This window comes from Stegostoma tigrinum, chromosome 31 (genome assembly GCF_030684315.1).
Source record: "Stegostoma tigrinum isolate sSteTig4 chromosome 31, sSteTig4.hap1, whole genome shotgun sequence".
Classification (NCBI taxonomy): Eukaryota; Metazoa; Chordata; class Chondrichthyes; order Orectolobiformes; family Stegostomatidae; genus Stegostoma; species Stegostoma tigrinum.
The window spans coordinates 36,496,470-36,519,787 of record NC_081384.1 but is presented as its reverse complement, the minus strand read 5'-3'; the positions used below and the strand labels follow the sequence as shown (position 1 = coordinate 36,519,787).

The 23,318-nt window shown below is 39.6% G+C and overlaps 1 protein-coding gene across 18 annotated transcripts in view; it reads right to left on the bottom strand.

Moving 5' to 3' along the window:
• The window catches only part of tanc2a (tetratricopeptide repeat, ankyrin repeat and coiled-coil containing 2a), a 778,741-nt gene that overhangs the window by 315,730 nt on the left and 439,693 nt on the right, over positions 1-23,318 (bottom strand). For 16 of the 18 annotated variants that reach the window (XM_059638827.1, XM_059638832.1, XM_059638830.1 and 13 more), the window contains one exon: positions 10,470-10,580. The exons of the other annotated variants lie outside the window; for them this stretch is intronic. In XM_059638827.1, the coding sequence (XP_059494810.1) occupies positions 10,470-10,580 (111 nt within the window). The remainder of the gene's footprint in view (positions 1-10,469; positions 10,581-23,318) is intronic. 18 annotated transcript variants of the gene reach the window in all.

Below are 23,318 nucleotides of genomic sequence, written 5' to 3'. Positions count from 1 at the left end.
GAAGAGTGCCTTTCCTAAAGAACATTAATGAATTTGATAGCAGTCATACTGCTCTCCAGGCATCCCACAATGATATTATAAAGTTAGACTAAAGCAGGCAATCACACTGAAGTATTTTCAGAAAACAAGGATGTAAAATGCACCCATTATCCCTAATTTTTTTACACCAAGCAGAATAACTAATTGGGGCATCAATATGGGATTAGGCAAAATTGAAATATCAAAACAATCTTTAAAACTAAGTTACTTTAAAAACATGCAAGTGTCATAATGGTGAAAATGATATTCTGCAAATATAGAATTAGTTTCACAGGACTAGACAGTATTTTCAACAGTAATTATGAATTTACCATGTGGGTAAATATCCAGTTGCACTACTTGCAAAAAAAAAAGTGCAACTTTTTCAAAGGGTTTCACAGGAAAACAAATAATTTTTCAATAGTTATTTCTAATTGATTTTAATCTATAATACCCGTAATCTGTGGAGAAGAGTCATTGGTAGTCACTTTTGGATTCACACATTTAGGTACACAAGTGCAAACTCCAGATGTTGCTCTCAGTTTCACAGGAGTATTAAGCACTAACAGCTCTGGCATCATGATACCAATAGGCTATTAAATAAAATGCCATGATAGCTTATGTGGCTGTTATGTACAATTTCCCTAATTTCAACAGGAACAAACAAACAAATCTGAGAGTAGCATCTTAATAGGATTGGGATGGGAGGGGAGGATACAATTACAAAATCTCAGTTTCTTGGCTTTTCAATTCCTAAGGCACAAGCATATGCCAGTGGTTAGATGTCCTCTTAAACTGGAAGGAATGCAGCAAATAGGAAATGGGTAGAAATACAAATTTCAAACAGTAGAGAACTGAAGCAAGACTCACCGTGTAATTGGCAAGTATGGAAAGAAGGCTTCATAAAGTTCTTGCAATAGAAAAAGAAGAGGCAGTCAAACAAATCAACAGCCAAGACTATCCTAATAGGATGTTCTTACTTGTAATACAACACTGGTTAGGTGTAGGCTTATTTTGGAAGCTTTCTTCACCTTTGAGTGCAGAGGAGATTTACCAGGATACTGCCTGGAGTGGGGGATCTAAGCTAAGAAAGACTGGAGAGATTGGGACAACAGAGTGTGGAGCTGTTGTGTCTGACTCCAGCATAGGCAGTTCTTGCTATCTCCTTGGATGAGCTGGGCTCATTTTCTGTAGAACAATGAAGGTTGAGAGGGGCTTGATATAGCTAGAAGGTTATGAGGGCCATAAATAAGTTGGATTGAAAGGAATGTTTTCCTTGAGAAGAGGGTCAATAACCAGGTAGCATAGATTTGAGGTCAGAGGTGAAAGAGTAGTTGAGGAGAATCCTTTTCATTGACAGGATGACTGAAGTCTACAGTTTTGTCTAACAGAATGGGCCAGTCAACAACTCTCAAAAACGTAAGCAGCGTTTAGATATTCACTTCCATTGCCATAGCCTCTAAGGTTATGGAGCAAGTGCTGGAAATGGGGATTAGCGTAGTCAGTATCTTTGAGTGTAACACTGCATCACAAAGACAACAAGAAACCGAACGCTAGCTGTTTCTTTTAAAACTTGCAGCTTTCAATCTAACAACTAGAAATGAACAATGTATAGAAATATAAATATATTTGCAATAAAATAGCCATTAAAATGCCACACACCTCTCACAATGGAATATAATTAACACAAACAGAATTACTGCTGCAATGCTGTGTGTTCAGCTCGCAGCACTCTGTCCCTTAGCTAGAAGGCTACAGGTTCAAGTCCTATTCCAGGTGGACATTCTGCTTTAATATTGCACCACTGGAGATATTGTCTTTTAACTGAGGCTGCATCTTCTCACTCACACTTTGAAGATGAACGTGAGCACTATCCCTTGCGCACTATCCCAACATCACAAACATCGAGTGCCACATTCCGTTTGTGGCAGCTTGCTACAAACAAAATAGCTGCCATATTTCCTACACAGTCACATTATATCTCTGGCTGCAAAGAGCTTTGGAATATCCCATGAGATAAGTGAATATTTGAATGGATGACTTTAAAATAAAAACCACAGGAAACAACATAAAATAACTAATTTAACATAGGATACCATTTACTGCAATCTACCTATTTAATACTTGGACAGCAGGAAAAGGAAAGAATCTCATTACAACAGAATCTGTGTTTTGTTCACATCACCTGCTGACTTCTGGTCAGTGCTACAGGCTGGATAATTGACTCTCGAATTGTCATTTCATATAAAACAATCTTTCCAACTGAGACAATAGATCAAATTGTCACAGGATGTGTTGATAAAATAAGTGTACGAATGATGCATGCTGCTAACATTACGCAAAGTGAGCAGCAACTAGTGTTGCAAAGTTGGATAGAGTATTGATAGGCAGGACGTTAGATTTTGGTGTTTGTAAGATGCTAGGGAGAAAGCATGGCATGGTCCCTTCAAAAAATTGTGCTTTTTCTATGCTTGGAGATGTCTGTGAGCAGTTTGAAAACGTGCAAACACAGAGCACCTGAATTGATATTGCCCTTCTCGATGGAAGTAACTGTAGATTTGGAAAGTGCTGTCTAAGAATCTTTGGTGAATTTCAGTAGTGCAACTTGTAGATATAACACACTGCTGCTACTGTGCAGTGGTAGAGGGAGTAGATATTTGTGGATGTGGTGCCAATCAAGTGGGCTGCTTTGTCCTGGATGGTGTCAAGCTTCTCGAGCATTCTTGGAACTGCACTCATCCAGGCAGTTGAGGAGCACACCATCATACTTCTGACTTGGGCTTTGTCGATGTGGACAAGTTTTGAGGATCAGGCAGTGATTTATTCACCACAGTATTCCTAGCCTCTGACCTGCTATTGTAGCCATTGTATTTATGCAGCAAGTCCAGTCAAGTTTCCGGTCAATAGTAATCCCAAAGAGTTGTGAGAGCATGGAATGCGTTGCCAGCAGCAGTTGTGGAAGCAAGGTCATTGGGGTCATTTAAGAGACTGCTGGACATGTATATGGTCACAGAAATTTGAGGGTGCATACATGAGGATCAATGGTCGGCACAACATTGTGGGCTGAAGGGCCTGTTCTGTGCTGTACTGTTCTATGTTCTATGCATCAGCAGCCAGCAGATTGGTACAAATTAGTTCAAGTATGTTTTTCACTTGTTGGTTTCCTCACCACATGCTGCAGATCCAGTCTAACAGCCATATCTTTTAGGACCCAACCTGCTGCCAAGCCACTCTTGGTGGTGGACATTGAAATCCCTTACCCAAGAGTACATTTCGAACACTTGCCACCCTCAGAACCACCACCAAATGCTGTTCACATGAGGAATACAGGTTCATCAGCTGAATGAGTATGTGGTAATATTAAAAGGGGAGGTGACAGCTTAGTTGCATTATCAGTGAACTGTTAATTCCAGAGACACATAACATTCTGGGCACCTGGGTTTGAATCCTGCCAAGGAAAATGGTGGAATCTGAATTCAATGAAGTATCTGGAATTAAGAATCTAATGAAAGCCATGAATCCATTGTCAATTGTCAGAAAAACCCATCTGTTCACTTATGTCCTTTAGGGAAGGCAACTACCATCCTTACCTGTCTGGCCTACATGTGGCTCTGGACCCACAGCAATGTGGTTGACTCTGAACTGCCCTCTAGGCAATTAGGGATGGGCAATAAATGAGTAAATAGGAAAAAAAAGATCTGGTTTCCTTACTAATATTTAACCTTAAGCCATCAGACTTCAAGCAATCCCTTATTGACTGTATATCACGGTGTCACCACCCATGCTCGATCTGTCCTGGTAATGGAAAAGGACATAACCAGGGATGGTGATGGTATTGTCTGAGAGAACGCCTATGTCTGGCAGTTGTTCAATAGTTTGAGAGATAGCTCTCCCATTTCTGGCACTAAACCCCAAATGTTAGTAAGAAAGACTTTGCAGAGTTGACTGTGCATTGTGATTTCTGGTGCCTGGGTCAATGCCAGGTGGTCCCACAGTTTAAGTTTTTTGTTGAGACTTTGTTGTGATTGATACAACTGAGTGGCTCGCTATACTATTTCAGAGGGCAGATGAGAGTCAATCTCATCGCTGTATGCCTGAACTTGCATGCAGTCCAGACCAGATGAGGATGGCAGATTCATTCCCTGCAGGGTATCAGTGAGCAAGATGGGTTTTTCTGACACTTGACGATGACTTCATTGTCATTAGTAGATTCTTCATTCCAGATTGTTCTTTTACTGAATTCAAATTCTACGAACTGCCATGTTGGGATTGGAACCTTATCCCTTAGAACATTAAATGAGTTTCTGGATTAATAGTCTCAGCCATCATGTCGGCCACTTAAACTGTGGAACCTCATTTCTACCATTTCTGATTTTTTGGGGGGTATTTTAAGCATATTACAATTTTAGTTTAACTTTGTTTGTTTATTCTTCCTTTGTTTCTACTTTACATTCAAGCTCTTTATTTTTCTGATCTCATGCCTATCAATTTGACCATCCTATAACTGTGTAAGTTTCTCAATGTACATTCAAACCAGCATAGAAGTGTATTCTGAAAAATACCCCTCTCCAGCAGGATCTGGATCCTCAAGTACATTGAATTCTATCCTTTTTAACTAAATACTGCAAGAAATGTTCTCAAATGTTTGGAATTCATCTTGGAGCATTCCCTACAATGTTCCCACTGCACCAGGGCTAACTATATTTAAAGAACTTCAGTCACTTGGTGTAGAAGGACAAATAAAAACCACAAAGATGAGGGAAGTTAGCTACTTCCACTACTTAAGTTACATCACTGAGTACACCATCCATTTTACATGATTAATAGTTACTAACTGGCACAAGGGCAACTCAGTCTTATTAAAAAGGCAGGCTAAACAGAATTGAGCTCCATAGTAATAACTTTTCTTCATGCAGAAAGCCATTTTGGGGTTAGGAGCAAATTAACATTTTCTTTAAAAAAATAGTGCCAAGAGTAACCATCCTTTTCAACGGCCTTGCAGCTAGTGTACAACTTTACAAAGAGCAAATAAAAAGGCACTGAATAAATGAAGGAAATTAGTACTGTATCAGCTTGGAACTACTTAATACTCATCACTCAACAGCAATTCAACTCATTATTGCAGATTAAAAATAAACAAAAGCAAAAGTATCCTTAAGTATTACTTTTGCAAGGAAAGACAATAATTCATACTACTTTCATCATATTTTATTATTTTAAAAGTTAATCTTCTGGCAAAAATCAGTACTGAAGCAAGCCAATTAAAATTGAGACTGATAAGCAATTTTATCAGTTTGCCCCAATACCACACCGTCTAGCACTGGTTATCTGAGAGATGGATTGCACAGAAATCAGAACCAAAACACCCATGATGACACCATACTGCCATTGTTTTTTCATGAAAGGTAAACATAGCAAGTAGTTAAGATCCTTTACACTTGAAACAGCTTTTCTAACTTACTGTTTGCAAAGCAACACCCTATTTAGTTAGTATTTCTAAAGTTTATTGTTGCCATTTTGTCTTGAATCATTTAAGATCCAATTTCCCAGCACACAACTTTTCATTATCCCACTAATACTTCAAAAATAAACTTTTTTTTCCCCCATTTTAAGATAGTACAGTGAGAAACTGTAACATGTAGATGTGTGAACTTCATGTGCCAACACAATTCTCCACAACAATATGACTATCAAGGAGAACAAAAGAATATAAAGAGAACATAGGAAATTTCAATTTGTTGATCTAAATTATTATTTCCTTGTCAAGAACAAAATGTTTGGTCATTAAATCAACTTAAAAGTATAATAGTCTAAAAAGCTATTCTAGGGGCGGATGATGCAATTTAGGAATATAGGAACAAACTTCATACTTAAATTTGGATAATTTTCAAAATCGTATTTGGTACATGCAAATTAAGAAGTCAACAAATTATATTCTGCCTACTGCACACTGAGTAAACATAGAGCATAGTTTATGTACGTTAAGGAAGAAGCTATTTTGTCCTTATCTGATCTAGCCTTACAGGTAACTTCAAAACCCACAACATGATTAACTCTTAACTGACATCTGAAATTGCCTAGCAAGCCTCTCAGTTGTATCAAAACCATTGAAAAGTTATTCACTGATACATTTATTTGCCCACTTAGCATTGACCTAGGCACCAGAACAGACGACAGTAGATTCAGCCCTTTTAATCTGTATAATCCTCCTTACTAACATCTGGGGATGAGTGCCAAAATCACGAAGTTGTCTGAGTCTAATCAAGCAACAACCTGACTTAGTCATGCTTGCTGATTCATATCTAACAAAGAACATCCCAATCATGACCATCACGCCTATGTCCAGTTCCATGAGCAAAATGGACTTAGCACAGGCAAGTACTACTTCATGTTATGCACTAATTGAGGAAGCATTGAAAGCAGCTTGGTGCAGATTATGCTCTGAGCGGGGACTTCAATGTTTATCATCAAGAGGACCTGGTACCACCACGGCTGACTGAATTCTGAAAGGTCACAGCTGTTGAACCGGGTATGTGACAGGTGTGTGTGTGGGGTGGGGGGGTGGCGGCGAGAGAAGAGGATGGAAATAAAGATTGCAAAGATTTTTATCCAGAAGTCCGCAGTAGATTAATCCATCTTGGCCTTCGGAGATAGGTCCTGACATCACAGATGCCATTATTTAGTCAATTCATTTCATGCCACGCAAATCAAGAAATGTTGAAAGCCCAGGACACGGCAAGGCCCTGACAATATTCGACAATAGTATGAAAGGCACGTGTTTCAGAATTCAGTATGTATTTGACCAAGTTGGTCCAGTACGGCTACAAAACTGGCATCTATCAGAAAGTGGAAAATTGCCCAGGTGTATCCTATACATGAAAAGCATGACAAGTCCATCCTGGTAAACTAATGCCTCCTATGTCCACTATTGATCGTCAGTAAAGTGATAGAGAAGAGGTCACTACCAGTGTTATCACACTTTGTTGCTAAGCAAACAATCTACTCACTGATTTGGGTCCTGTGAGAGCCACTCAGCTCCAGATCTCATTGCATGCTTAGTTCAAACATGACCACAAGACATAGGAGTGGAAGTAAAGCCATTCGGCCCGTCAAGTCCACTCCACCATTTAATCATGGCTGATGAGTATTTCAACTCTACTTCCCTGCACTCTCCCCATAGCCCTTGACTCCTTCTGAGATCGAGAATTTATCGATCTCTGCCTTGAAGACATTTAACGTCCTGGCCTCCACTGCGGTGCGTGGCAATGAATTCCACAGGTCCACCACTCTCTGGCTGAAGAAATGACTCTCATTTCAGTTTTAAATTTACCCCCTCTAATTCTAAGGCTGTGCCCATGGGTCCCAGCATCCACCGTTTCTAAGCCATACATTACCTTGTAAATTTCTATTAGATCTCCCTCAACCTTCTAAACTCTAATGAATACAATCCATGACGAGAAAGAAATAAACTCCAGAGCAGAGATGAAGGTGACTGCTCTATGAAAGTCACATTTAAGAGAGTGTGGCTTCAAGGAGCCCTAAAAGATCTCATCAATGAAAATGGAGAGGTGGGGGGAAACGTCTCCACTGCTTGGAGTCTCATCTAGTACCAAAACATTTGTAGACAAACAGGAGGCTGGAACAACAACAGGCCAGGCAGCATCCGGAGGAAAGGAGCAGTCAATGTTTCAGGACAGTCCTGAAGAAGGGTAATTCCTGAAACTTTGACTGCTCCTTTCCTCCAGATGCTGCCTGGCCTGCTGCATTTTTCCAGTTTCCTGTTTGTCTACCTTATTCCAGCATCTGCTGTTTTCTTGACTCTAACCAAAAAAATTGTGTTTGTTCGCGGTCAGCTATCTCAGTTCGTGGGCATCATTACAGCAATTCCTGTTGTTCTAGGTCTACCCATTTTTGACTGCATCATCAACGAAATTCTTCCATCGTAAGGTCAGAAAGTAGGAGGTTTGCTAATGATTGCACAATATTTTACACCATTTTCTAAGCCCTCAAATGCTGAAGCAAAAAACTTGGTCAATATCCAGACTTGGGCTGGCAAGTAACAAAGAACATTCCCACCACACAACTGTCAGGAAACTACCATCTCCAATAAAGAAATAATCTATCCATCATTTCTTGACATTAATTTACTACACCGTCACACTGAATCCCCCATTTTGAACATCCTGGTGGGTTTATCACTGACCAAAAATTGAATTGAACTCGCCTTATAAATAAATGCGGCCACAAGAGCAGGTCAGAAGCTTGGAATTGCTGAGTAACTCATCTGACTCGTCAGTGTATCCACCATCTACAAGGCATAAACCTACAAAGATGGTGATGGAGTATTTTGCCAGGAGAAAGCAACCTGTTGATTGGCACTGGAATCACAAACATTCACTCCTTCCACCACTGATGCACGGCAGCAATAGTGTGCACCATCTATAAGGTGCACTGCAGAAATTCACATAGATGCATTAAGTTAGCACCTCTCAATCCCACAAAGATTACCATGTAGAAGGGCAGAAGACATGTGGAAACACTTCACCTGCCAAGTTCCTCCTCAAGCCGCACACCATCCTGACCTGGAGATATACTGCAGTTTCTTTACCTTGCTGGGTCAAAATCCTGTACTTCCCTCCTCAACAATACAATAAATGTATCTATACCCCAAAGACTGCAATTCAAGAAGGCAGCTGACCTCCACCTTCTGCAGGGAAATTAGGAATGAGGAACAAATGCTGGACAAGCCAGCGAAACCCACATTTCCTAAATGAATTTAAAAAAAAGAAACATTTACTTAAATGCAATAGGAAATTTTAGAATCCCTCCAGTGTGGAAACAAGCCCCTTGGCCCAACAAGATCACACCAACCCACACAGTATCCTGCCCAGACCCACTCCCCTATAAACCCCATCTAACCAACATATCCCTGAGCACTATGGGCAATTTAGCGTGGCCAATTTACCTAGCCTGCACATCTTTGGACTGTGGGAGGAAACCAGAGCACCCACAGGAAACTTACACAAACACTGGGAGAATGTGTAAACTCCATACAGAGTTCCCCAAAGATGGAATCGAACCCAGGTACCTGGCGTTGAGAGGCAGCAGTGCTAACCACTGAGCCACCGTGCCACCTACTGGGATTTTGGGAGAGCTGGTGCTGATAAAATCAATAATGTACATACTTTATATATCATTATTTTCAAAAATTTAAACTATTCTGACAACAGCAAAATTTGCTTTGGTGTTCCAGCACATCTGTACCGTCAGCAGGATACAGTTTTGGGGCTGCTATTCATACACTGAAATTTCAACATTGTCTGATGATAGTAAACACAGGGTAATGACATTACCTTAACTGGCAAGAATGGGAAAGTAGAGGGAAGTCACCAAGTGAGGCATCTCAAGCACCTCTAGTGACTTGTTATAGGGTGGTACTGACAGATATTAGTCGGGAATCATGCATGTCTGACGGAGACTTTGGGGTGGGTGGAAATTGGACTTTTTTAAATATAAATGTCTTTGCATGTAGTGGGAGCTAGCAAGAAGGAACAAAAAGAAAACACCAAGCATAGAATTCCTTTGAAACAATTGCAGTTTTGAAAATATTGTGGCAGTTGTCCTGCAAGATACATAAATAAATCTAACTGGTTAGATCCAGAAGGATTTAGTTCTAGATCCATAGAGATCCTACAGAATTTCAGGACAGGCTATTCTACAATGCGGTTTTCAAACAGACCATTTATTTAGGGGTATTAGGTGAAGCATCACTACTATAAAATACAGAAACAACATTAATTGAACTGCAACCTGAAAGAAATTATTTACAGCATTTTAAAATGGGATCACAAGAATGCTTTTGCAGTCAAAGGTCCAGAGGAAAGCACTGCTGCATTAGAGAACTTTCAAAACCTTTTCTTCCCGTTTTAAGTGTTCAAAATATATAACTTGTCGACATCACAGAATAAAATACAAAGATTGTAAATGCAGTTTCTGATCACAGTAAGCCTGTTCTGCTTCCAGACCATTTCAAGCGTGCCTGGAGCATAAATTAAACCATCCCACATGCATTACACCAGACAAGCCCATTTACACAACAAGCATGCACTAAGATAAAAAAAATGGCTATTCTGTACTGCATCTTATTGAAGGGACCAAATTGTTTAAGAGTTCCATCTGAAATATTTATTCCTTTCTAATACACAAAAAAATTCTGTGCCTAAAACATTTTTTCAGTTCTTCCACATGCTCTCTTCACCATTATATAAGAACAGCCCCAGTGTTGCCAGTTCCTCCACTGCAGCGATTACAACAGCTTCACACACCACAGCTTTTAGCTCTATCAAGACATTGCTAAGAATGGATTTTGAATGACATATGCACCAGCCTACTCAACAATACAACTATCAAATGTGCTAGCTGCTAGAGTATTGAACCCTGTACAGGCTTACCAGGGCAGAAAGCATCCAAGTCTGGCTTCTTGACTGTGGCTCTGGTTGGGGAGCTGAGCTCCGATTCTGGGACTCGAGGGCTTTCCACAAACTTCGCCTTCCTCAGGGGGGCTGGGACAAGAGAGGAAGAGGGTCGTAAGTGAGGGGAACAGCAGGCAACAGATGGAAGCAGTTAACTAAACGGCCCACTGTGACGGAGACGGATTAAATTACATTATTTGTGGTGCTGCATGAAAGCAGCTGTACTAACCATCTACAACAGAAAGGCAAGGTGTCTTATTTTTCAACAAACACACTGTATTATGATTTTGCATATAATCAACTAATGAAGCCTTCTTCCCATTTAGCTCAGCTGTCCTTGGTCAACACTCTAACACACGTCATTTATATTTAATTAACCTTTATCCTGCCAGTCAGGAAATATTGTAAATCAGACAGTGCTGTACACAACATAAGAGGTTCACAAACTAGAGGTCAGAGCAAAATTGAAAGAACTATATAATCGGCATTCAAACAATTTGTCATGGTTCAACTGTATTCAAAGAAAACCAGCAAAACTTAAAACTTTTGCATTCTGCCCAGAAACAATAAGGTTAATGTTCAGAGACATTACCATAGGGAAGTGTTTTTCAGTATTTTGCCAAGGAAACATGCATGGAGTTTGTTATTTTCACTTACTTATTTTTCTTGAATCCATACTAATGTCTCAAGTATTTGATTCTTCAAAAACAAATAGAGAAAGGCAAGCCTCATACCACATAATGTGATACTTCAAATGTTATTCAATCACTCTCTAATGTCTCACCACTCATTGAACATTGACAGAATTCATGTGGTCTATCTGTGAACATACAGGCTTTACATATTGCTGTTCTAAGATGGCTGACATGTACATGATTAAATCAGAAGCAACAGTGAAAAAAGCTATGTGCATACTCTGCAGTTCATTTACATGGCATTCTTAAAATGGCTAATGTCATTAGAACTTATATGTTCATTTACTATTTCTCCTGTTCTGTTTTTACTTATTTGTATCCTTCTCTGTGACTACCTTATGACAAATTATCATTTCATTTCTGTTCTCAGACATTTTACAAAGGGCATTCAGAAGTTGGCATCTAAGAGGTGCACAAGTGAAATCTAGTATGATCATCCATTAGAGAGACAGAAAAAAAGTAACTGCCAAGTTTTTTTTATTTGCGATTTATTCACTGCACTCCCCAGCAGTGGTCATAGATGAAAACTGGGTAAAAACAAACTTAAACACCTTGGTGATGCTTGAGAAAAGCAAATTGCCTGCCTGTATTCAGCTATGTTAATCCCAAGAATAGAAACTTAACAGGAATTCATCAAAGCCTGGGGAATTCTACAGCAATAGGCATTAAAAAAAAGCACTATCTTGGAGAAAAGTATTTTTGTTCTACTAACAATTGCAGTTCTCGATGCATTCCAGAAAACAATAGAACTGTATTATAATAAGCTACCAGTTTGCATTTAATACCTGGCATAACACTATCGTTCATACTGGCAGGCAGAAAGCCAAAATCAACAAATTGTGGCAACCAAACCAGTATCTTTCAAACAGCTCCATTTTACAATGTTTCTACACAGTATGTCTACAATAGTTTCTCCACACAAAGACCAGACCACATTAGTCACATTCTGCTGTAAAAACAGTAAGATTTTATAAATTTCAACAACAGTTATTACCAAAGATGGAAGGAAGAAAAAGGAGCAAAGCTTACTATTGCAATATTTTGGTTGGTTGTAACAATCTCATGTGGTCTGTCCATGCAGTACCAAAAAGACTGTTCAAAGTAGCTAATGACAGCTGATGTGCACACAAAGCACTGGATACTGCAAAACTTCTAGTCGAATTTCCCAGCTAAGTGGCTACAAATGGGAGTTTCAACTTCAATCTACATTGCTGTGGTTCGTCCATTACTCTCACTGTACTATGCCATTCACATATTCAAATTGCAGTCAAAACAATCAACAAGAGTCACCCAGCATTTGTGTGTAACTCGTCTGACTCTTCAGAATTTACAGTAGGCTCATCACAACACCATCACTATCAACATCAAGCAAAACGAATTCCCAACATACTTAATTCTACTGACTGCAAATGCTAATTTAAAGTAGTGTTGAATTTAGATTGCTAAAATAAGCAAACTGACTGAAAACCTTAAAATTGAGCTACTATTCCTTTCTTCTTGGTACAAAGCATTATTCGAAGGACTGCTACAAAGCAAAACTGATTCATAGCTAATCTAAGAAATAGTCATCTCCCTGAAAAGAAAGCCTTATAAAATTGAATCTACATTAAAAGTATATTCTCTAGCTTGCTGAAAAGCATGATTTTAAAAAGTGCCAAGTGGTTTATTGACCCCTAGGCATAGCATTCATTTACATTTCAATTTAATAATAAATATTAAACATTGCACACTTCAGCCTCCACTCGTCTAACATTCAAGATACATTGTGCCATCAACAGTTGCCCTCAGTATGACCCATCGTTCTGTGCTGTCAATTCCATAACTAGGATACGCCAGATATTAACCACCCTCCACAAACAGTAGTGTGTGACCAGCAGCTAGGGCATGACTGCACTCTCAATTCTGTTCTGTCACTAAAAGCCATGTAAGACAAACCAAACATTTCTTTCTATTACAAGTAGGGCAATTTATGTGTTTTGCCTTTATCTAGTCGTCATTTAAAGCCCAAACAGGACTCAACTGACCACGTGCCTGCTGAATCTCTTTGATTCAGTTTAGTATTAAGAGATACGGGTGATGGCTATTATTATGTGAAATCATTCCAAACATTGTCAATGGCACAAACCACATCAGTAGGTTATTACACTAGTGTAACCTTCAAGAATCCTTTTAGAATTTCCCAGAATATTAAGTATTTGAGTCTGCTGTGTTTTCTAGTGATCTGCTGGACCTATTGTACACTTGATCCATCAACAGCCTGCACAAGCCAAAACAATACTGGCATTTCACCAGAGCTCCATGACCTCACTGTTCTAAAATGCTGTTCTGTTTTACTGTAAAATACCGTTAGGGCTGTTATGTCACGGTACAGATAGTGTGATACATTCCAAAGAGTCTATCAAGCTTAAAAAAAAACAAGGTTCTAATTCAACTTCACGACAGGCACCAAAATGACTTGAATGCATAGAACAGAACTAAATCCTTCCCGAGAGTGTCCAATCTTGACTTTTCAGATGAAAGTCCAGATGTTATATAGCCACTGCCAATCAGTAAAACAAAATCAGTTACAAGGAAATAAATTGCACGCAAGTCCAAACTAAAGTACATTATATTCTACGTATATTACCAAAAGAAATACATTTTAAATAATAATTCATTATTTATAGTAATTCATTATTAGATTCTAATCAGCCAAAGGCTTGTTTTCAAAACACTTAGTTGAATTATAATTAGCAGGCAAGCATCTAATTCAACAAGTTATTATGATATTCTACCATAACCTGTAATCACTGCTATTTCAATTCAGCAGTCACTTGTCTATTATAATCATGTGTTGCAGTACTGAACAACTTCTAATAAGACCACATCAAATCTACTTTATTAAAAGGTTGTATGTACCATGTGGCTGCTACAATCAAGAACTTTGCCAAGCACATTTCATTCATGCTTTCAACATGCAAGTTTCCAAGTACAGGTTCCACTTATTCTACGACTTGAGCTTTCCAAATTTTAGAACAGTAAATTAATTAGTATACCACTGACTTATCCATAATTATCCCTTCACTGAGACATATTGCTCCTGAACTAAAATCACACAGAATGCTCATTACACTATCAGATCTTGTAATTAAAGTTAAAATTGAAAATGCAATTCTTTGCATGATACGATTCACAAAAAAGCAAAAGGCGGCTTGAGAACAATGTTGAACATAATACAGTTCTCTCTTCAACCCAAATCTCTTCTCAGGATCTATAACCTATAGCCTTTACTGATAGTGTTTGTTAATATATCCATCATAGCACTCCAATTCTCTACTGTTACATGAAAATAATGTTAAAACGAGCAACTGAGGCTCAGATACATCCCTCACTATCTTTGATGTGAAGTTCAGATATTTCCCAGATGTCGTCAGTTCATTCTCTGAAGGCAAGAAATACTTCATTTCAGTCACCTGAATAGATAGAGATGTACAAATTCCAACTGATATCTGGAGAGGTGGTTACTAATCTGACATCCCCTGCAGATTACAACAAACCTGCATACACTGAGGTAAAACTATTGTTGTGCTACCCTGCTGCACACAAGGAGTACATAATTCAGAATTGTGCGTTCCTGACTCTCAATATTAACATCACTGTGGTATAACTAAGGAATAGTCTTTCATTACATGTTCCTAGTGAATCACGACTGCACAGCAGAGCTATTATCCCACATCAGTTTCACAAAGTAGGTCAGAAAATCTTACATTGAAACGTTTCACTTAAAGGCAATATCTAGAAAGACGTATCTTTCTGAGCTAACAGCTGTTCTTTCAGATAGTTTAAGCCTAGCTCAAAAAACAGGAGGTCTTTTAGACGGAAATAAGTGATCCCAACACAACCTAGTTAAGACTTAATATAACAAAACATAACATTTTTTAAGGACAAAACTAGCACCTATCCTACTCGCCACTTTGTTCCATGCATTGTATTCATTTGATATATTTCAATCAGAATTGGAATTTTACAGCAGAGAAGGGAATTCTCAGCAGCTATGCTTTCAAGGAAGAAAACAGATTTAAATATTCCACATTAGCAGGCAGGAAAGACAATACTACGTACTTACAACCTGAAAATATATGCTACAACAAACATAATTTGCTCCACAAAACTGCAGACCAGGTACAATTTACCATTATGGATTCCGCATCTGATCTCAGTTTCCTTGACCTTCAAGGAAAAAACACATGACATTCCATTCTTGTTAACATCTGGGAAGTGTTAGGAATGACATCTAAGTTTAGCAAGCATGATAAAGATTGCAAACTCATTTAAACATGTAAAGCTGTGCTTACATGCAAGAACACAGATTGTAGAATCTAAATTATCTTTTGATTTCAAAATAAATGACAGATTTATATTGAGACCTCAATTTCTTGAATCTGCTTGCTTTCCACAGGTACCGTCTCCACAGTGCCCTGCTAGCATAAAAATCAACATTTCATACACTAAAGAATGACCTCTACCACTACAATTTTCAAATCTAGGCCTAGCAGAAAAGTACATAATAATGAAACAAAGAACTGCACATGCTGGAAATCTGAAAGATAAACAGAAACTGATGGAGAAATTCAGTAGGTCTGGCAACATCTGTGGACAGAAAGCTAAGTTAATGTTTCAAGTGCAGTTCTGAAGAAGGGTCACTTGGAATGTTAATACTGCTTTCTCTCCACAGACACTGCAGGGCCTGCTGACTTTCTCCAACAATTTCTGCTTCAGAAAATTATATACCTTTGTAGAGGAATTAATTTGTAAGTTTCACATATCATTTTCAGATTGCACTGAACCTCCACAATCCCACAACATAATCAACTATTCAAAGCCTTTACTGTCACCCAAATCACAACCTACCTCCACAAACCATGAATTAAGTACAATGTTTCTTCCTGGATATGAAACTCCTTTTACAATGGTGTTTTCTGTATGTACCTCAATATTCTAAATAATGAATATGAAATATTTCTTTATTTAAAATTCCACAGTGTTGTATGTAAGGTGGAAGTATTCTTCTTTATCAATTTGTCTCACTAACTGTCCATTCTAGACATGCTCTGGGAAAATTCTGCAATATATTAGAAAGATGGAGAAAGCTAGCTCTGGTCAAAAGACTATTGTTGCACCTTGAATTCACAATATTGTAAAATCAATGAAGGGCGAAGCAACTCAACTCTTGGAAATTTAACCTGTTCAGCCTGCACCTGGGAGTGGATATCACCAATGAAATTGTGTGGGTTTCTACAGTAGATGCAAATTAAATAATGTGAAAACATGCAAAGTTCTTTTTAGAGGTGCCTAATTCAGAATAACTATGGCGATATCCAATAAGGTTAAAATCTAAAACCACTGTTTAGTGTCAACTCTGAGACTTCAACATGAGACTAAAACTGGCTATGAAATTTACAATTGTAAGGCATATACCTCAGGTGACAGGCAAACAATTTATATGAATAGAAATATGGAAAATATATAACATAAGAGCAGGAAGTTTGTTCGTTATGCAAGTGAAGAAAGAAAAACTTCCCAGTCCAGTCCAGCCCCGGCCTTCATCTAGAGACCTGCACATGAAATAATTTCAAATGTCTCAGAGGGAAGAAACCACAGCGGTAATTTTATTGATCCAGAGGACTGGGCTAATATGAATGTCCAATGAAACTACTTGGGTAGAACAGAGAAAGAAGAAAGGGATGATCACATTATTGGGATTGTATTATTGGTCCCACAATAGTCCACTGGAAATTCATATCAATCTGGTGAAACTATCAAACAGGTCTCACCAAAAAGCATAAGCGGCAGATAAAAGAATGAGCTAAGTGATCCCACAATCAATGGATCAGATTTAAACTCTGCAGTCCTCCCACATCCAGTCATGAATGGTGGTAGACAATAAAACAACTCATTGGAAGCTTCACAAATATCCCCCACTTATGGTAGAGTCCAGCACATCAATGTAAAAGAGAAGGCTGAAACATTCACAGCAATCTTCAGTATCAAGTGGATGATCCATTTGCTCTCCTCCAATGGTTCCCAGCCTCTCAGATACCAGTCTGCAGCCAATTTGCTTCATTCCGTCTGATTTCAAGAAACGGCTGGAGGCATCGAATACTGCAAATACTGTGGGCTCTGGCAGCATTTCTGCAACAGTACTGAGTACTCATGCTCCAGAAATTTGCTGACCCCCCACTCCTTGCCAAACTTTTCCAGTACAGTTATAACACTAGCAAAATTCCAGTTTGTCAGGTAGATGCCAAGAATCGGCCCTGCACAGAAAAAGCAAACCAAACTGAATCTGGCCAATTACCGCCCCATCAGTTTAACATTGATCATCAGGCAAGTAACAGAATAGTGTCATCAACAATGCTATCAAATAGTATTTTCTTGCAATAACCTGCTCATTGATGCCCAGTTTGGGTTCTATTAGGACCATTCAGTTCCTGACTTCATTTCAGCCTGGTTCAAACATGGACAAAAGAGCTTAATTCCAGAGGTGAGTTAAGAGTGACAGCACTTGGCACCAAGTCTGCATTTGACCAAGAGTGGCATCAAAAAGCTGTAGCAAACCAGGAGTCAATAGGTGACTGGGAAAACTCTCCAGTGGGTGAAGTCATACCCAGCACGTAGGAAAATGACTGTGGTTGTTGGAGGTCAGTCATCTCAGCTCCAGGACATCTCTGCAGGAGGTCCTCAGGGTGATATCCTAGGCCCAACTATCTTCAACTGCTTCATCAAGGATCTTCCCTCAGTCATAAAATCAGAAGTGGGGATATTTGCTGATGACAATGTTGAACACTATTTGCAACTCCTCAGATATTGAAGCAGTCCAATGTTTTAATGAAGATCTATAGACTGGTGAACGAACCAATAACTAAAACAGTCCACGTTCAAACAGAACAAGCTCTGGACAATATCCACGGTTGGGCTGACAAGCAGCAAGTAACATTCGCACCACAAATGCCAAACAATGATCAATAAGAGACAATCCAACCACTGCCCTTTGACATTCAATGGTATTGTCATTACTGGACTGCTCACTAGCAATATGCTTGGGTTACCACTGACCACAAATTCAACTGGACATACCACATAAACACAGTTGCTACAAGGGCAGTCAGTGGCTGGGAATATTGTAGCAAATAACTCATCTCCTGCCTCCCTAAAGGGTGGCAAATGTCTAGAAGGTACAAGTTAAGAGTGTGATAACATATTTCCCCTTGCCTGGATGGGTGCAGCTCCAACAAAACTCAAGAAGCTAGCCACCATTCAGGGCAAAACAGACCACTTCACTGGCATTGCATCCATAAGCATTCACTCCCTCCATCACTGATGCTAATTAGCTGCAGTGTGTACTATCTACAGAATGCACTGCAGAAATTCACCAAACATCCTTAAACATTACCTTACAAAGAAACAACCACTTTGATCTAAAAGGACAAGGGCAGCAGATAAAACAGAACAGCACTATTTGAAAATTTCCCTCCAGGTCATTCACCATTCTGACTTGGAAATATATCACTGCTCCTTCTCTGTTGCGGGGTCAAGAACCTGGAATTCGCTCCCTAAGGACATTTTGAGTCAACCTACAGCATGTGCACTGCAGCAGTGCATGGCGGCCACTCATCACCAAATCTTCAAGGGCAATGAGGAATAAGCAATAAATGCTTGTCAACCAATGACACTCATTTCCCATGAGTGAACAAAAAAAGTTAACAAGCAAAGACAACATAGTTAAATGTGACTTTTCTTTAGCTAAACTAACCTATTGAAGGTCTTTGAAGAAGTAACTTGTGCTAGATAAAGGGGAATCAGTGGATTTATTGTATTTAGGTTTCCAAAAGGCATTTGATAAGGTACCAGCTCAAAAGGTCAAAGTCATTGTGGAAAATAAAAGCTCATGGTGTAGGGGGTAACAATGGCATGGATAGACAGTAGGCTGGTTAGCAGGAAGCAGAGAAATAAATGGGTCTTTTTCAAGCTAGTTGAGCATCACAAGTGGTGTGCCATGGGGTCAATACTGGGGCCTCAACTCTTCAGTTTATATGAATGATTTGGATGAAGAGACCAAAGACATTGCAGCTAAATTTGCTGACAACCCAAATGATTGGTAGAAAAGTGAACTGTGAAGAGGACATAGGATCTCAAGAGGTTACACAAGTGATCAAAGACCTGGCAAAGGGGTGCATTGTGAAAAATGTGAAATTGTACTTCCAGAAGTTTGTTAAAGCAGTTCAGAGGTGGGTTTCTGGAATAATACCTGGAATGAGCAAATTGCCTTTTGAGGAAAGGCTAGACTGGCTAGATCTGCGTCCTAGAGAGTTTAGAAGAGTCAGAGTTGACTTAATTGAAATATAAGATCATAAGAGATTTGACTGGATGGATGTCAAAAGGACAATTCCTCTATGGACGAGTCTAGAACTAGGGGTCAAAGTTTACAAATAAGGGGTTGCCATTTAAGGTAGTAGAGGAAACATTTTGCTTTCCTTTCAGAGGATTGAGTATCTTTGCAAAATCCTTCCTCTAATGTATCAGAGATAACAGGAACTGCAGATGTTGGAGACTCCAAGATAACAAAGTGTAGAGCTGGGTGAACACAGCAGGCCAAGCATCTTAGAAGCACAAAAGCTGATGTTTCGGGCTGAGGCCCTTCATCAGAAAAAAAGATTTCCTGTACCGTTCAACGCTCTAAACGCAATGGATGCAGAATATTTAAATGTTTTGGGCCTAGGCCCTTCGTCAGAAAAAAAGATTTTTTCTGACGAAGGGTCTAGGCCTGAAACGTCAGTTTTTGTGCTCCTAAGATGTTGCTTGGCCTGCTGTGTTCATCAGCTCTACACTTTGTTACCCTTCCTCTACTGTGTTCAGTTCTGATCACCATCACATGCAATTCTGGTCACAACATTATAGTAAGAGTGCAGGAGATTTGGAGAGAGTACAGAAGAGGTTCACCAGCATGTTGCCTGGATTGGAGAGTATTAGTTATAAGGAGAGGTTGGATAAAATTGGATTGTTTGTGCTGGATCATCGGCAGCTGAGGGGCAAGCTGACGGATGTATATGAAATTATGAGTGGCAAGGATAGGGTCGACAGTTATAGTCTTTTTCCCAAGACCCAAGTGGGGGCGGGAGTTTAAGGTGAGAGGAGGAAAATTTAAATGAAGGTACGCAAGGCATTTTTTTTTCACACAAGGGTGGTAAGTGCCTGCAATGCACTGCCAGGTGAGGTGATAGAAGTAAAACGATAGCAACATTTAAAAGGCATCTGGACAGACACATGAACAGGCAGGAAGTAGAGGGTAACTGACCACGTACAGGCAGATGGAATTACTTTACACTGGTATCCTGGTTGGCACAGACATGGTGGGCTGAAGGGCCTGTTCCTGTACTGTCCTGTGCTCTAAAAGCAATGGATGCAGAATATCAAAATGTTTTTAGAGGAGAGGAAGATAGATTTTTGACGACCAAGGGGGTGGAAGATTATCACTGATGTGTGCGAATGCAGGCTGAAATTAAAATCACAGCCACCATTTTACTTAATGGCAGAGCAGCTGAAAGGGCCGAGAGGCTTAGTTTTGCTCCTTGTTCATACATCCTAGCTGCAGGTCTTGTAACGTCCAAACTCGCAACATCATGCCCACACAATTCCACAGTTTATTTCACAACTGAGACACAAAGGGTGTGAGGGAAACGCAATTCTACTAAGTTTTGCTCTACCTCACCAGTAATCCCCAAATTTGAACACACCAAATTCAGACCTATCCTGTATACTTTTTTTTTTTACAGCAGCTCTCTTTGGTTCAGCAATGCTGGGAACTAATCAACCTGGAATAAGTTAACTGATCCCTCTGCACCAATTTGAAGGCAGAGAGAGAGCAGCCACATTCCACAAACTGGCCCAACTGGCTTCAATTCATGCATTCAATCCCTGCAGCCTAAAATCCTTTGCAAATTCACTGTTTGAAAACACATCAGGAATATAACTCAATCCCTAATCCTTTCCATAACAAAGAAATCAAAAATCTTGAAACTTGACACACTCTACATCAGATCTATAACTCCTATCTTGTACAATTTTGTTTTGCTCTAATTGCATGCATGGAGTTTTAAAAGGAAGTTAATGCTGTACACATTGGTGAAACAGAAAAAGAGTCATAAATAGACCACAGATTCATGCAGCACGGAAACAGGCTCGTGAGTCCAATTCGCCCAAGGCATCTCAATCAGACCTAGTCCCATTTGTCAGCATTTGGCCCATATCTCTCTAAACCTTTCCTACTCATATACCCATCTAGATGCCTTTTAAATGTTGCAATTGTACCTGCCTCCAGCATTTCCTGTGGAAGCTCGTTCCATACATGCATTTTCTGCATGAAAAAGTTAGCCCTCAGCTCCTTTTCAAATCTTTCCCTTCTCACCTTAAACCTATACCCTCTGGTTTCAAACTCCCCCACCCAAGGAAAAATCATTTGCCTGTTCAGCCTATCCATGCTCATGATTGTAAAAGCCTCTATAAGGTCACGTCTCAGGCCTGACATTCCACCGAGAAAAGCTCCAACTTACTCAGCCTCTTTCTAAAACTCAAAGCTTTTGTAAATTATTTCTGCACCCTTTCAAGTTTAACAACACCCTTCCTATAGAAAGGAGACCCAAATTGTATGCAGTATTCCAAAAATGGCTTTACTAATGTCCCCAAGTGCAGCTGCAATATTATGTCCAAAGTCCTATACTCAATGGACTGACCAATAAAGGCAAATATACCAAACACCGCCTTCAGCACTCAATCTACTGCGAATACATTTTCAAGGAATGATGGGCCTGCACCCCTGGGTCTATCTGTTCAGCAACACTCCCCAGTGCCCTGCCATTAACTGCATAAGTTCTGCCCTGGGTTTCCATAACAAAATGCAATGCCTCACACTTACCTTAATTAAAATCCATTTGCCACACCTCAGTCCATTGGCACATCTGATCAACATACCGTTGTACTCTGAGCTAATCTTCTTCACTGCACACTACACCACCTACTTTGGGGTCATTTGCAAGCTTACTAACCATGCATACTATATTCACATCCAAATCATTTATATAAATGAAGAAAAGCAGTGGATCCAGTACTAATCCCTGTGGCACACCACTGGTCTCCAGTCCAAAACAAAACCCTCGATCACCACCTATTGGCATCACACGCTGGTGAGAGTCAGAATAGGACAATAGCGAAAATGAACATATGGCTGATGAGCTGGTGCAACGAGCATGGATTCACATTTTTGGACCATTGCGATCTTTTCAGGGGTACAAATTACCCTCACAAGAGGAACGGGTTCTACCCAATATGGAAGATGATGAATATCCTTGCGGGGAGGTTTGCTACCGTTATTCATGAAGGCTTTAAACTAGTAGAGAACAGTAGGTCAAAAGCAATATTGAGAAAAGAGAAAAGGCTAATGTTGGGTATAGTAAATAAGGGGAGTAAGTCAAATCATCAAGGCAGTTAAGAACTTGGCAGAGAAAGAGATAAGACTGGTGAACTAAATAGCATTTACTTCAATTCAAAAGGTCTGAAGGGTAAGGTAGATGAACTTAGGGCATGGCTGGGAACATAGGACTGGGATATCACAGCTATTACAGAAATGTGGCTCAGGGATGGAAAGTACTGGCAGTTCAACCTTCTGGGATATAGATGCTACAGGTGGAAGTGGAGTGGTATTTGTGGTTAGGGATACCATTATGGCTGTAGTTAAGGAACATATTTGCTGAGAGATCATCCAGTGAAATTTATATGGATAGAACTGAGAAATAAGAAAGGGATAATCACCCTGTTGGGATTGTATTAATACCCCCCGCCCCCCAATCATCAGCAGGAAATTGAGGAGCAAATATATGAAGAGATCTCAGAGATCTGCAAGAATAATAGAGTTGTAATGGGACTGTCATTGCGTCAAAGGCTTGAATGCGGAGGAATTTGATGAGTGTGTATAAAAAAGCTTTCTTACTTAATCCATCCTGAAGCTCTAGCTGATACTTACCGCCAACACCTGAAGGTTAATTTGCTGGTCATTATTGATAAACACCACAAGTTAAAATCTCGGTTCGGCACAGCCCAG